This window comes from Schistocerca serialis, chromosome 2, assembly GCF_023864345.2.
Source record: "Schistocerca serialis cubense isolate TAMUIC-IGC-003099 chromosome 2, iqSchSeri2.2, whole genome shotgun sequence".
NCBI lineage: Eukaryota > Metazoa > Arthropoda > Insecta > Orthoptera > Acrididae > Schistocerca > Schistocerca serialis.
Window position 1 is genome coordinate 775,774,964 of NC_064639.1, and position 16,385 is coordinate 775,791,348.

General features: G+C 40.1%; 1 protein-coding gene across 2 annotated transcripts in view; it reads left to right on the top strand.

The window, feature by feature from the left end:
• Positions 1 to 16,385, top strand: part of LOC126457998 (probable multidrug resistance-associated protein lethal(2)03659) — a 266,562-nt gene that overhangs the window by 168,343 nt on the left and 81,834 nt on the right. Inside the window, exons 3-6 of one of the 2 annotated variants that reach the window (XM_050094769.1) lie at positions 1,656 to 1,752; positions 2,395 to 2,505; positions 2,587 to 2,721; positions 15,663 to 15,740. In XM_050094769.1, coding sequence (XP_049950726.1) covers positions 1,676 to 1,752; positions 2,395 to 2,505; positions 2,587 to 2,721; positions 15,663 to 15,740 — 401 coding nt within the window. In that variant the 5' untranslated portion in view covers positions 1,656 to 1,675. The remainder of the gene's footprint in view (positions 1 to 1,655; positions 1,753 to 2,394; positions 2,506 to 2,586; positions 2,722 to 15,662; positions 15,741 to 16,385) is intronic. The other variant, XM_050094770.1, reaches the window with a different exon arrangement.

The following is a 16,385-nucleotide window of genomic DNA, read 5'->3' on the forward strand; positions in this document are numbered from 1 at the left end:
TATAGGGAGAGACGGGTCATATACAATATGTACAACAACCAAGAGGGAATAATAAGAGTGGACGATCAAGAACGAAGTGCTCGTATTAAGAAGGGTGTAAGAAAAGGCTGTAGCCTTTCGCCCCTACTCTTCAATCTGTACATCGAGGAAGCAATGATGGAAATAAAAGAAAGGTTCAGGAGTGGAATTAAAATACAAGGCGAAAGGATATCAATGATATGATTCGCTGATGACATTGCTATCCTGAGTGAAAGTGAAGAAGAATTAAATGATCTGCTGAACGGAATGAACAGTCTAATGAGTACACAGTATGGTTTGAGAGTAAATCGGAGAAAGACGAAGGTAATGAGAAGTAGTAGAAATGAGAACAGCGAGAAACTTAACATCAGGATTGATGGTCACGAAGTCAGTAAAGTTAAGGAATTCTGCTACCTAGGCAGTAAAATAACCAATGATGGATGGAGCAAGGAGGACATCAAAAGCAGACTCGCTATGGCAAAAATGGCTTTTCTGGCCAAGAGAAGTCTACTAATATCAAATACCGGCCTTAATTTGAGGAAGAAATTTCTGAGGATGTACGTCTGGAGTACAGCATTGTATGGTAGTGAAACATGGACTGTGGGAAAACCGGAACTGAAGAGAATCTGAGCATTGAGATGTGGTGCTATAGACGAATGTTGAAAATTAGGTGGACTGATAAAGTAAGGAATGAGGAGGCTCTACGCAGAATCTGAGAGGAAAGGAATATGTGGAAAACGCTGATAAGGAGAAGGGACAGGATGACAGGACATCTGCTAAGACATGAGGGAATGACTTCCATGGTACTAGAGGGAGCTGTAGAGGGCAAAAACTGTAGAAGAAGACAGAGATTGGAATACGTCAAGCAAATAATTGAGGACGTAGGTTGCAAGTGCTACTCTGCTCTGAGATGAAGAGGTTAGCACAGGAAAGGAATTCGTGGCGGGCCGCATCAAACCAGTCAGTAGACTGATGACAAAACAAAACAAAAAAAATGAAAAATGGAACCCATGGTGTAAGTCACAGCTGTTAAGACAAGGGATATGGATATGGGGATTTGAAATTATGCATCAGTTGCCTAATTAAGTGGACATGCATTACACAATTTGAAATGGAGAGTTATTGTTGTGTGTCCATCACAGCAAACATTTTAACCATCTTAAAAGTTCAAACCATTTATTTTAGATAACTCACTCACTCACTCACTCACTCACCTCATCTCCTGATCCATGGTGGCAAATAAAGGAACCTACGGTTCTGAAGGTGCATGTTTCCCCAACCATCTTTGTTGCTCTGTGGTAAGTGTAACTTTCTCTATCTTGCATTCAATAATATTTTTACTTTTCACAAGAGGTGTGCCTGTTTCAATGCAGCTGTTATTGCTAACTGCATTGTTCAAACATACTTCAGTAATTTTCTCTGGAATACTATCTGCTTCAATTTTCATACTCATGAAGAGCATCAGGTTGAAACTATTTTATTGAGTTGTTATTGTGTAATGAATTTCCAGAAATTTTGCAGAGCAAAAAGTGATTTATTTCTGTAATTTGTATTCATTGTAAACTGACACACAACTTCCTGTGATGTTCAGTGGGACTTGGTACTTCCTCCTAAAAAGATCACTTTTCTTGTTCCAGAATGCAGCTGAAGTAATAAAATGGATGCCGGTAAGAAACATGAGAAGCCTCCTAACCCACGAGCATCAGCTAATCCACTTTCAGCCTTAACATATTGGTAAGTATTGTAGCCAGCTAGATCAGCCACTTTTACTGTGTACAGCTATAAGGTGCATGAACAAGTCCGTTGTTGTTTTGCACAATTCTGACGCAAACATTTCAAACTGGGAAAAGAAGGCAGCATAATTATATAAAACACAAGACTCAAAAATTTACATGAGAATCATTACTTAACATAGTAACTGCATTGATGTACATATAAAGTGATAGCTGAAAATTTCTGCCAGGGAATAAGGATTTGCTGCATGCAGCAAATAATTGCCTTACCATTAGGTCATCCAAGCATGCCATCTGACCCAATCCAGATCTCTGTGTCACTTAATTTACTCCTGTGTATGGAGCACTTATGTACAAAGGTTCTTTGGTCACAGGAATAAAACATATGGTTGGGTACATATCAGCCTTGATGGGTAACTTTCTTTCTATTCAGCATATAGGTGACAACATTGACACTGAAAATTTGTACTCAAATTTTCAAAATTTTCAGTTGTTGTCAGATGGATATCAAGATACTGTTAATAATTTAAAACACACAATATCAATAGTTATCCAAAGATGTAGACAACTTTCGGAACTAAATAGGTCTACTGTTTTCGACTTCATGCTAATGGCATTATATTATGAATCACTTTCTTTGCAGGTGGATACTTGATACATTCAAGAAAGGCTACAAAAGAGATCTGGAAATAGAAGATTTATTTGTTCCTCTTAAGGAGCACAGATCTGATCTTCTTGGAGATAGGATTGAAAGGTATACAGTGGAATGTGACCCATCATGAACCAAATACTCTCAAATTTATATCAGTAAAAATCTTAATCTTAAAACTTCCAGGATATGGGAGGATGAGCTGAAAAGAGCCAAACAAGCAAATAGATGTCCAAGTTTAACACGTGTGCTTTGTAGATGCTTTGGTCTGAAGATAATGGCTTACGGCTTGGTCCTTGCAGCAACTGAACTATTTTTAAGGTAAAGTATTTGGAAAATCTCTTTAAATAAACAAGATATTAAAAACAAATTTTTTTTTTTGGGGGGGGGGGGGGGGGGGAGGAGGAAGGAGAGTTAATACGTTAGTGTGAGAAGCTGATACTGCTTAAGAACGGCACATCAAAAGACATTCTACTGTAGATAGGTTTCTTATAACTACAGACGTGTAAATTCAAGCACAACAAGAAAGTCTTTTTAGCATTTCATAGGATTACTTTACTAGCTTTTATATACTTTCTTTCAATGTATGTTTTATCATCAGATAAATTAGTATGCAATTTTAACCTATAAGTTGGTCCCAACATGTTATTCATATTATGTGTTGTCTCTCTTTCTGTCCGTACTAGATATTAGTAATTAGATCAAATGCCACGCACATCCTCCTACTTTCTCGTACAGAGAGAGCTACAGAAAATTTTCTCACGTAACAGTTTTAGCTATTAAATTTTGCAGAAATTCTCCTGTATGCATTGTGGGACTATCACTTCTGTGAAATTTGGAAGGTAGGAGTAAATCTGTGAGTGAAGGCAGGTCACTAGTCGTGCCTGGAGAACTCAGTTCATAGAAAAATTGATTGCAAAAGTCTGGTTTATTGTTTTCTGTCATGACATAGATAATTACTTCATGCATTGTATGGATTCTATAATGTTTTGTCACCTCTTTTTATTTATTGACAGTCTGAAGATTGTCATTGGCTGATTGTAACTGGTTACTGCATTGGGAAATACTCGTGTGATATTGTCATATATGTAGAACAGAAGATTCTAAAATGTTAACGCCGTGACAGTTATAAAGTTAGCATGTGATTTTTGTGTGTGTGTCCATTGAACTAGGTGAGTGTCACTTAAGATACTTTGATGTAAAACCACCACAAGCTGCTAAAAACTTTTATTATGCTGCAAATAGTTTCAACATTTAATTTATATACTTTAAAATTGTAGACATGTGATGTGACATATTTTTTAAAAAATCTGTCCTATGATGGATTTACTGCTGAAACAATAAAAACTTTTAGCAGCTTGTAGTGGTTTTACATCAAAATGTCATTTATAAAATCTGTGCAGCATGATTTGAAGAAATGGCACATTCAGGAAATTTTTCTGCAATGAACATTTTTGGTGGTTCATGGTGTGGGTTCCTGTAGTCATGTCCTAGTTCATGAACCACGGGCAATGTATGAGTGGCCAAGTAAGTGGTCCCGACAGTCGGGATACCAGTTACTTTGGAATAAGGCTGGGCATCTCGGACATATTCTGAGTCGTGGTCACCTTTGTGCTCATACGGCAAAGACTACCATATCCACTGGTTAGTCCCTCAGCCGTTAGGGGTAAAACCCAATGGGACTCGGGGCAAGTAAGGCTAGCAACCTGCTTCCCTGGTACTTTAAATATGATGCTGGCAACAATCAGAGCAAAATGCCTCGGACCTTTGGAGGTGACGGAGTCCCACCTCTAACTGACAAACCAGGGACTCCTAAGATACGACTTGGCAAACAAATGGTAATGAGATGGGGAGCTATTAATATCAATGGGGGCTACTCTGGGAAGAAGGTAGAGCTGGCAGAGGCTGCAAGTAAGATGGGGCTGGACGTTTTAGCTGTTAGTGACATTCAGGTAAGGGGTGAGAAAGAAGAGGAAGTGGGAGAATACAAGGTCTACCTGTCAGGAGTCAAAGCAGGAATAGCACAATGGGGTGTAGGGCTTTACATCAGGAAAGAAATGGAACCCAGCGTAGTTGCAATAAGGTATGTAAACGAACGACTGATGTGGATAGATTTGACAGTGTCTAGCAAGAAAAATTAGGATTGTGTCAGTATATTCGCATTGTGAAGGGACAGATCAAGATAAGATGGATAGTTTTTATGACACGCTCAGTGATGTATTTCTTAGAGTAAAGGACAAGGACAGTGTTCTGCTCATGGGTGATTTTAACGCCAGGATTGGAAATGGAGCAGAAGGGTACGAAAAGGTTATGGGTAAATTTGGAGAGGATATGGAGGCCAACAGGAATGGGAAACAACTCTTGGATTTCTGTGCCAGTATGGGCTTAGTAATCACAAACTCCTTTTTTAAACATAAGAACATTCACCGGTATACTTGGGAAGACAGGGGAACCAGATCTGTCATTGACTGTATAATAACAGATCTGGAATTCAGGATGGCTGTTAGGGACACACGTGTATTCAGGGGATTCTTTGATGACACTGATCATTATTTAATCTGCAGTGAAATTGGGATTGTGAGGCCGAAAGTGCAGGAGGTCAGGTCCATATGTAGGAGGATAAGAGTGGAGAAACTTCAGGATAAGGAAATCAGGCACAAGGACGTAACAGCGATCTCAAAAGGGTACCATTTAGTTGAATGTACTCAATTACAGTCATTGGAAAAGGAATGGACAAGGTACAGGGACACAGTACTAGAAGTGGCTAAAGAATGTTTTGGAACAGTAGTGTGTAAAAGTAGGATGAAGCAAACAGCTTGGTGGAATGACACAGTCAAGGGAGCCTGTAAAAGGAAAAAGAAGGCGTATCAAAAATGGCTACATACTAGAACTCAGGTAGACAGAGAAAGTTATGTTGAAGAAAGAAACAAAGCCAAACAGATAATTGCAGCATCCAAGAAGAAATCTAGGGAAGACTTTGGAAACAGTTGGAGACTTTGGGTCAAGCTGCTGGAAAACCATTCTGGAGTGTAATTAGCAATCTTCGTAAGGGAGGTAAGAAGGAAATGACAAGTATTTTGGACAGGTCAGGAAAACTGCTGGTGAATCCTGTGGATGCCTTGGGCAGATGGAGAGAATATTTTGAAGAGTTGCTCAATGTAGATGAAAATACGATCAGTAATGTTTCAGATTTCGATGTACAATGGGATAGGAATGATGATGGAAATAGGATCACATTTGAGGAAGTGGAGAAAATGGTCAATAGATTGCAGTGCAATAAAGCAGCTGGGGTGGATGAAATTAAGTCGGAACTCATCAAATACAGTGGAATGTCAGGTCTTAAATGGCTACACAGGATAATTGAAATGGCCTGGGAGTCAGGACAGGTTCCATCAGACTGGGCAAAAGCAGTAATCACACCAATCTTATAAACATGGAAACAGAAAAGGTTGTAACAACTACAGAGGTATCTCTTTAATCAGCATTGTGGGTAAAATCTTCTCAGGTATTGTTGAAAGGAAAGTGCGAGTATTAGTTGAGGACCAATTGGATGAAAATCAGTGTGGGTTTAGGCCTCTTAGAGGGTGTCAGGACCAGATATTTAGCTTACGGCAAATAATGGAGAAGTGTTATGAGTGGAACAGGGAATTGTATATATGCTTTATAGATCTAGAAAAGGAATATGACCAGGTTCCTAGGAGGAAGTTATTGCCTGTTCTACGAGATTATGGAATAGGAGGCAAACTTTTGCAAGCAATTAAAGGTCTTTAGATAGATAGTCAGGCAGCAGTTAGGGTTGACGTTAAATTGAGTTCATGGTTCAGAGTAATTTCAGGGGTAAGACAAGGCTGCAACCTGTCTCCACTGTTGTTCATATTATTTATGGATCATATGTTGAAAACAATAGACTGGCTGGGTGAGATTAAGGTATGTAAACACAAAATAAGCAGTCTTGCCTATGCGGATGACCTAGTTGTGATGGCAGATTCGATTGAAAGTTTGCAAAGTAATATTTCAGAGCTAGATCAGAAATGTAAGGACTATGGTATGAAGATAAGCATCTCCAAAACGAAAGTAATGTCAGTGGGAAAGAAATATAAACGGACTGAGTGCCAAATAGGAGGAACGAAGTGAGAACAGGTGGACGGTTTCAAGTACTTAGGATGCATATTCTCTCACAGGATGGCAACATAGTGAAAGAACTGGAAGCGAGGTGTAGCAAAGCTAATGCAGTGAGCACTCAGCTATGATCTACTCTCTTCTGCAAGAAGGAAGTCAGTCCCGAGACTAAGTTATCTGGCACCGTTCAATCTTTCGACCAACTTTGTTGTATGGGAGCGAAAGCTGGGTGGATTCAGGTTACGTTATCAACAAGGTTAAGGTTACGGATATGAAAGTAGCTAGGATGATTGCAGATACTAGCAGATGGGAACAATGGCAGCAGGGTGTCCACAATGAGGAAATCAAAGAAAAACTGGGAATGAACTCTAGAGATGTAACAGTCAGGGCGAACAGGCTTAGATGGTGGGGTCATGTTACACGCATGGGAGAAGCAAGGTTACCCAAGAGACTCATGGGTTCAGCAGTAGAGGGTAGGAGGAGTCAAGGCAGACCAAGGAGAAGGTACCTGGATTCGGTTAAGAATGATTTTGAAGTAATAGGTTTAACATCAGAAGAGGCACCAATGTTAGCACTGAATAGGGGATCATGGAGGAATTTTATAAGGGGGCTATGCTCCAGACTGAATGCTGAAAGGCATAATCAGTCTTAGATGATGATGATGATGATGATGATGATGATGATGATGATGATGATGATGATGAAGAAGAAGAAGAAGAAGAAGAAGAAGAAGAAGAAGAAGAAGAAGAAGAAGAAGAAGAAGAAGAAGAAGAAGAAGAATATTTTTGGGGAGTAATTGAAATTCATCACAGTGTCAGGTCTTGGAGTTAAGTGAAAAATGAGTATGAACACAGAAAACTTCAGTAGATGTATGCATTGTATTTACAGATGGTTAATGGCATCTTACATTCTTAAAAATGTGATTTGGAGAATAAAGTAGGAAACATTACTAATGAGTCAAATGTACTGACTTGTACACAATGTACATAGTGCTAGAAGGGTGTAATTTATAATTCAGTGTGGTTGGTGGTATTGTAGAATGATCTGTAAACTTTCAAATGTTATCTTTCTTTGAGACAAAGTAATTTTATTACTTTGTTTCATCAATAGGAAACATGGCTTTGTGATAATTTCATGGGAATGACATTATTAAACAAACTGCTTGGAGGGCAATTTCTTTGAAACAGAGTTTGATATAGTTTTTCAGTCACCTAGTAATAAAACTGCCTACATGCTTACACAACATATGACGTTTTATTGAATTAACTTCATATTAAACAGAATGTGCCACATGCTTATAAAACATAATGGGGACACATCAGGAGTGAAAGTAGCCTCAGGCATACCTCACAGAAATGTTCACAATATATTTTAATGATATAGTGAATAACATTTCTAGCTTTGTGAAGCTGTTTGACATTTGCACACGATGCACTTCTATATATCTACGTGGAGCTCATCATTTGAAATTTGTTATGAAATGGAGGGAGACTAATAGATCAGTGATTCATGCAAAGACTATCAGCGGACACTCAACATAAACAAATACTGTAGATTGGCAGAATAGAAAGTGTTATAGCATGAAAAACTAGTGTGATATTCATCAATTGTAGTGAAGATACTAATTATATAAGGGATATTAATGATAAAACTTTCATTCCATTTGAAACTTATATCCATTATTATCTGTATGAGGTGTTGCCCCAACACAGATGAATAAAATCTTTTATTTCTTGTGGCATGGCAACAAACAACAAACAACCTCCAGATGTTACTTTTAGGAATTTTTCCACATCTGAAATACATGCTGCATAAGTTCTTGAAGGTTGCTAGCCACCACAAATTATTCTCCTACAACATCCTCTTCACCTCAGAGTAGCACTTGCATCCTAAGTACTCAGTTATTTGCTGAATGTATTCCAGACTCTGCGTTCCCTTACTGCATCATGTCCCTACTTTTTGTCAGTGTTTTCCATACATTCCTTTCCTCACCATTCTGCGGAGAACCTCCTCTTTCTTTACCTTACAAGTCCACCTAATTTTCAACATTCATCTGTAGCACCACCTGCAAAAGCTTCAATTCTCTTCTGTGGTGTCTTTCCCATGGTCCATGTTTCACTACCATACAATGTTGTGCTCCAAATGTACATACTTCGTTTGCTAACAGTAAACTTCTCTTGGCTAGGAATGCCCGTTTTTGCCAGTGCTACTCTGCATTTTATGTCCTTCATGCCCCATCCATCATGGTTTAGGGTAGCAGAATTCTTTAACTATGTCTACATTATGATCACCAGTTTTGATAAGTTTCTCGCTGTTCTCATTTTGTTGCATCTCATTACCTCAGTCTCTTTCCATTTTACTCACAGTCAATATTCTGTGCTCAGGCTATTCATTTGATTCAAAGAATTATGCAGATATTCTTAACTTGCAGTATAGCAAGATCGTCAGTGAATTCTATCATTGGTATCTTTTCAGTCTCAATTTTATTCCTACTCTCGAACATTTCTTTTATTTCTGTTATTGTTTCTTCATGGTATACACTGAACAGTAGAGATGCAAGACTGCATCCCATCTTTAACCCTTTTAATCTGAGCACTTCGTTCTTGGTCATTCAGTTGCATTGTTCCCTCTCGGTTCTTGTACATACTGTGTATTACCTGTCTTTCCCTATAGCTTACTCCTTTTTTTCTCAGAATTTCGAACATCTTGAACAATATTACTTTGTCAAATGTTTTTCTGGCTTTGATAGATCCTGTGTGCAATGTCATAAGTGCCTCTGTTGGCCTATACCTGTCCTAAAGCCTACTGACCATCTCCTTACAAATCCGAAATTTTCCTTTCCATTTTTTTGTGTATTACTCTCATCAACAGCTTGGATGCATGAGCTGTTAAGCTGATTGTGAGACAGTTCTCACACTTACCAGCCCTTTGTATCTTCCAAATTGTGTGGTTGATATTTTTCCGAAAGGATGATTGTACATCACTTGTCTTGAATATTCTGCACACCAACTTGAACAGTTGATAGGTTGCCACTTGCCCCACTGATTTTAGGAATTATGATGGTATGTCATCTATAGCTTCTACCCAATTGGATCTCAGATCTTCTAGATTCTGTCTCTGATATCTTCCATATCAACTCCAGTTTCTTCTTCTATCAAATTGTGTGACAAATTCTCACCCTCATAGAGGCCTTTCATGTACCTTTTCCACCTATCCATTCTCCCTTTTGTGTTTAATAGTGGATTCCCATTGCACTGTTAGTATTACCAATTTGCTTTCAATTTCACTGAAGGTTGTTTTGACTTTTCTATATGCCGAATCAGTCCATCCAATAATTTCTTTTTTTGATATTTTTCACATTTTTCTTGCAGCCATTTAGACTTAGCAAACTTCAAATACACTCCTGGAAATGGAAAAAAGAACACATTGACACCGGTGTGTCAGACCCACCATACTTGCTCCGGACACTGCGAGAGGGCTGTACAAGCAATGATCACACGCACGGCACAGCGGACACACCAGGAACCGCGGTGTTGGCCGTCGAATGGCGCTAGCTGCGCAGCATTTGTGCACCGCCGCTGTCAGTGTCGGCCAGTTTGCCGTGGCATACGTAGCTCCATCGCAGTCTTTAACACTGGTAGCATGCCGCGACATCGTGGACGTGAACCGTATGTGCAGTTGACGGACTTTGAGCGAGGGCGTATAGTGGGCATGCGGCAGGCCGGGTGGACGTACCGCCGAATTGCTCAACACGTGGGGCGTGAGGTCTCCACAGTACATCGATGTTGTCGCCAGTGGTCGGCGGAAGGTGCACGTGCCCGTCGACCTGGGACCGGACTGCAGCGACGCACGGATGCACGCCAAGACCGTAGGATCGTACGCAGTGCCGTAGGGGACCGCACCGCCACTTCCCAGCAAATTAGGGACACTGTTGCTCCTGGGGTATCGGCGAGGACCATTCGCAACCGTCTCCATGAAGCTGGGCTACGGTCCCGCACACCGTTAGGCCATCTTCCGCTCATGCCCCAACATCGTGCAGCCCGCCTCCAGTGGTGTCGCGACAGGCGTGAATGGAGGGACGAATGGAGACGTGTCGTCTTCAGCGATGAGAGTCGCTTCTGCCTTGGTGCCAATGATGGTTGTATGCGTGTTTGGCGCCGTGCAGTTGAGCGCCACAATCAGGACTGCATACGACCGAGGCACACAGGGCCAACACCCGGCATCATGGTGTGGGGAGCGATCTCCTACACTGGCCGTACACCACTGGTGATCGTCGAGGGGACACTGAATAGTGCACGGTACATCCAAACCGTCATCGAACCCATCGTTCCACCATTCCTAGACCGACAAGGGAGCTTGCTGTTCCAACAGGACAATGCACGTCCGCATGTATCCCATGCCACCCAACGTGCTCTAGAAGGTGTAAGTCAACTACCCTGGCCAGCAAGATCTCCGGATCTGTCCCCCATTGAGCATGTTTGGGACTGGATGAAGCGTCGTCTCACGCGATCTGCACGTCCAGCACGAACGCTGGTCCAACTGAGGCGCCAGGTGGAAATGGCATGGCAAGCCATTCCACAGGACTACATCCAGCATCTCTACGATCGTCTCCATGGGAGAATAGCAGCCTGCATTGCTGCGAAAGGTGGATATACACTGTACTAGTGCCGACATTGTGCATGCTCTGTTGCCTGTGTCTATGTGCCTGTGGTTCAGTCAGTGTGATCATGTGATGTATCTGATCCCAGGAATGTGTCAATAAAGTTTCCCCTTCCTGGGACAATGAATTCACGGTGTTCTTATTTCAATTTCCAGGAGTGTTTGTCACATCACTCCTCAGTACTTACATACTCCATTTCCTTCCAAACTGATTCTTCCAGTTGATTCTCTCAAACTTCAGTCTACTCTTCATCACTACTGAATTGTGGTGTAAGTCTATCTGATTCTGGGCACACATTACAATCCACTGTCTGATTTTGAAATCTCTGTTTGACCATAATGTAATCCAGCTGGAGTCTTCCTTTGTCTCCAGATCTTTTCTATGTATATCTCATCCTCTTGTGATTTTTGAATGGAGTATTCCTTATTGCAGAACTCAGTCTATTTTCTCTTCACTCATTCGTACCATCAAACCCATTTTTACTTGTAACCATTTTTTCTATTGTTTTCCCACAACCCTGTTCCACGATCATTGGATTTTCTTGTACCTTAACATTTTGGATCACCCCTTCAGTACCCTCATACACTTTCTCTCTTTACAACTTCTCCTTGACCCTAGACCACTGTTAAATACTACATTGGTGACAAATTGGGGGACTGACCATGCCAGTGAAGGGTTCTGTACATTCTCAGAGGCGTTTGTGGTGTAAACTATAGTATGGAATCTTGCATTGTTTTAATACAACATTTACTACCCTGATCATGAAGGATATGAAAACCAGGTTTACTTCCTACTAAATACTGGCAAGTATTCAGACTCCTTTCAGCAATTACCAGATCAGTCCTGTTGTATGTTACTGCACCCCACGTTGTGACTCCAGGAATTAGAGAGCTGTAGGTCTCAAGATTCGCTGCTTCCTGTTACCTTTCATCAGATCCTCTGTGGATACATCTGTGTCAATATGACTAGCCCAGACAGAAGTTACACTTATTCCTGAACCCTACAAAATGCTACTCAGTCCCAGCTGACTCTGGTTCTACCCTATGCAAGTCTTTAGTGTTTGTGGTTTGGTGCCAGCAGTAGAACAGTACATGGCAACTCTAGATCTCAAATTGGCTTCCAATAATCTGTTATTGACAGTTCATGGTGGTACCCTCTCTATAAGGTCTGCTTGGATTTCAGGTGTTGCCATCTGTCTATAAGGCAGAGTCAGTTGGAGTATCCTCCAATCCTCATGTGGTGAGTTTTATTGGAAGAACTCATGCCTACTCTTCTTGGCCCACTGTTTTCCTGGATCTATCTCATTACCACTCATTTTTCAGTCATTGCACTGCAGCCAACTCTCTCTGTGATCTGTCTGTATAACACTCATGTGTCCCTTATGCTGATAGTTAAACAACTCTCTCAAAGTCTGGAAGATGGCAATAAGCTGCACATGTACATCCTCTGTCCATAGTGTGTTGGATCCTTATTTGAAAAGTTTCAAAAGTTACAGTAACATAACTCACACTCAGTAGACACTGTGTACTCATATCAGTCGTCATCTGTAAAAATAGCTTCTACTGTATTGCAAATAAGGTTGCATTAGGGTGACAATTTACTCAGCATATCTCACAGGCATGTAAATTGTATGTTTATTACTGTTTGGCCAAAGTATTCATGGTGTAGCACTTTCCTTTTCCATCAGTGTATACTGTGATGTAGAGCGTTTCATGTTGTATGTAATTGATGTCTCGGGTGATTTTTGGGAGTATATACCCCATTGGCAGGTACCAATCACTGCATGACTCATTGCTCAGGTGGAATATTAGCTTTAATCAAGAAGACACTAAGAGTTACGAGCAGCCTTAAGCAGAAGTCCAACAAAGTTATTTTTGGACAGAAGTCAAGCAAATTGTGCCATATTGCATTTCAGGCTTATGTGATAAGGACTATACTATCAATGAAAACACCCCATAATGTTTTCATAGACAGGTTGGGGGCATATACTATTGAATTGTCCTTCATGAACTAACAATACTGAAAGAGCAACAGGCTGGATCATCATGTTGTAATAAGGACCTACCTTTGGAGGTATGTTTCTAGTGCAGTGCCAGACACAGTGCCTGCATCATTTGTGAACCACCCTATAAGTCTGTCAATGGATGAAAAGATTGTATATCTTTTGGCTATGCTGTAAATTATGTGTAAAAAATCGTTAACCACTTACAAATATATCTTTGCAGGAATTTTAGGTGGAAGAATCACAGTAAGTGCATTATAGGGAAGGCAGATTCTTCTAAAAGATGTATCTGAATTATAGAAGGTTGTGCAGGTCACTCCTCTAATTTGACATTTTTTGGTGTGGAGCCATCACCTAGAAACTTTTATGGAATCAGAGAAAATTCTAAGTAAAATCACTGAGTGGGTCAAAGGCTTTTGTCCGGTTACCAATTGAGCAATCTCTGCACCAATAAAACATAGCAAGAGGAAAACCAAAGTTTCAGACTTCACAGTTAAGAAATTGTTCACACAGGAAGATCACAAAAACATACTATTGTTCCACCATTGCACATATACCTGTGTGGACAACACTGTAATAGGCATCTCTGTCATAGAGAAGCAACTGAAAAAGTTAAGAACAAATCAGTCACTAACTCCAGGTGGCATCCCAATTTAGTTTTTTAAAGAGTACTCTATGGCATTGGGTTCTTAAATGCATTGCATTAATTGTGAATCACCCAGCTCAGTGTCAGAAGGACTTGGAAAAAAGTGTAGGTAACTCCTGTGTATAAAAAGGGTAAAAGAACATACTTGCAAAATTACAGGTCATTATCCTTAACGTAGGTTTGCTGCAGAATTATTGAACATCATCTCAGTTTGAATATAATAATTTCCTCAGGTGTACAATCTTTTGTCCACGAATCGGCATCACTCGTTTGAAACACAGCTTGCCCTTTTCTTACTTGATATCCTGCAAACCATAGATGAAGGCCAACAGGAAGAATCTGTATTCCTAATTTCTGAAAAGTGTGAGACAGTGTCCCACTGGAGACTGTTAATGAAGGTATGAGTGTACGGAGTAAGTTTCCAGAAATGTGATTGGCTTGAAGACTTCTTAAGTAATAGAACTCAGTGTTGACAGTGATCAGTAAACATACACAAGGATATTGTCAGGAGTTCCCCAGGGAAGTGTGATAGGACTGCTATTATTTTTTTTTTCTATTTACATAAATCTGACAGACAGGGCGGTCAGCAGTTTATGGTTATTTGCTGCTGATGCTGTGGTGTGTGGGAAAATGTTGAAGTTGAGTGACTGTGTAGGATACAAGATGACAGACGAAATTTCTAGTTGGTGTGATCAGTGACACCTAAAAGTGTTAGTAATGTGCTGTTGACACAGTCTGATCAATTAAATATATACATGTAACATGGCAAAGATCTATGAAATGAAATGAGCATGTAAGGCATAGGCAGGGAAGGCAAATGGTAAACTTTGGTTCATTGGGAGAATTTTAGGAAGGTGTGAGTTATCCGTAAAGGAGATCATGTTTAGAATGCTAGTACTACTCATTCTTGAGTATTGCTTGAGTGTTTGGGATTATCACCAGCTGGGATTAAGGGAAGACAGTGAAGCAGTTCAGAGGCGGGCTGCTAGATTTGTCACTGATAGGTTTGATCAGCAAGCAAGTATTATGGAGGTGCTTTGGGAACTCAAATGAGAATTCCTGAAGGGAAGATGACGATTTGCCCAAGGAACACTGTGGAGATGTTGTAGAGAAATGGCATTTGAGGCTGACTGCAGAAAGATTCGACTGCTACCAACACACAGTTCGCGTAAGGACCACGAAGATCAGATACAAGAAATTAGAGCTTATATGAAGGCATACAAACAGCTCTATGTGAGAATGGAAAAGGAAAGGAAATGACTAACAGTGCTGCCAGGTACCATCCTCCATGCACCATACTGTACCCTGTGGAGTTTAAATGTAGATACAGGTGGAAGAAATTTCCACAATTCATTGTGAGTTCGATCAGTGTGGAGTGAGATACACAACAAAAGAATTGCAGCCATACTTGTACGGCAAACTGACAATATTTATTTGTATACACCATCCAGAGATGGAGCAGCAATGGGGGTGTGGGGGGAGAGGGGGATTGATAATTAAGGTACACTACATATGTAATCTGCCAGGCTTTTAGAGTACTATAGATACAGGCTCACTGTTTACAAAATTGCATGAAGAGTGCTAAGGAACGATTACAGAAATGATAAATAACAACCCAGAGCTAACAACAGTTATGCTGTATAATTTTGGAAAGAAATACAGCAGTTACTTCTGTTGCAACATAATGTTTAAAGGAGGATTAGTAACAAATATTGTAACAGAGAGTGTGTGTGTGTGTGTGTGTGTGTGTGTGTGTGTGTGTGTGTGTGTAATTTGTGTTAATTTTAGTATCAATTGGTGCTGCGTTTTCAACCTCAATCCTGTTTCCTGTGCAGACTCCAACAACCTGTCTTCCTGGGTTATCTGATAAGATACTTCACTTCACACAGCCAGAAGGAAATTCTGCAGGAAAAGTAAATAGTATTGATGTTTGTTTGGTTTGTACATTGACACTCTTTGAGAGAATTCTAATAAATCAAATCATGTACATGACAATGAAAAGAAGAATGTAGTACTGAGAAATTTTTGAACCTCACAGGTACTAATTTACTCAGATGTAGCCAGTTTAATTGCATGATGGCTGTTTCTAGAGCTTAACTTTAAACCCCTAGTGAAGAATGTAACTAAATTTTATGTTGTTGACCTTTCCTTTTTTTTCCAGAGTACACGTTGGAAATGAAAGTATTATGCTTCAAAAATACCCTTTTGTTATGTTCTCCTTAAGTTTTTGTAACTTAGTTGGATCTGGGCAGCATGAATATTAATGTGTTCAGATTCTTTATGTATGTGTAACCTTATAGTGCGATAGTGAGAAATGTTTTACCTGTATGGGCTGTCTAACTGAAATACAATTGACTTCAGAAGTACAGTGCAGCGAATATTGAAGAAGTAATCTGCTTTGGTCAGCACTTTCCCATTGGTGCATATATATTGAAGCCAATATCATTTTTATATAATTTGATTCATAGTAACTGGCAAAATATTTTTCGTTGATAGACTTTTAAAACTGCAAGTACATCACTTTTTCCACTTTCCAGCTTCTGGAAATGAATCTCTCT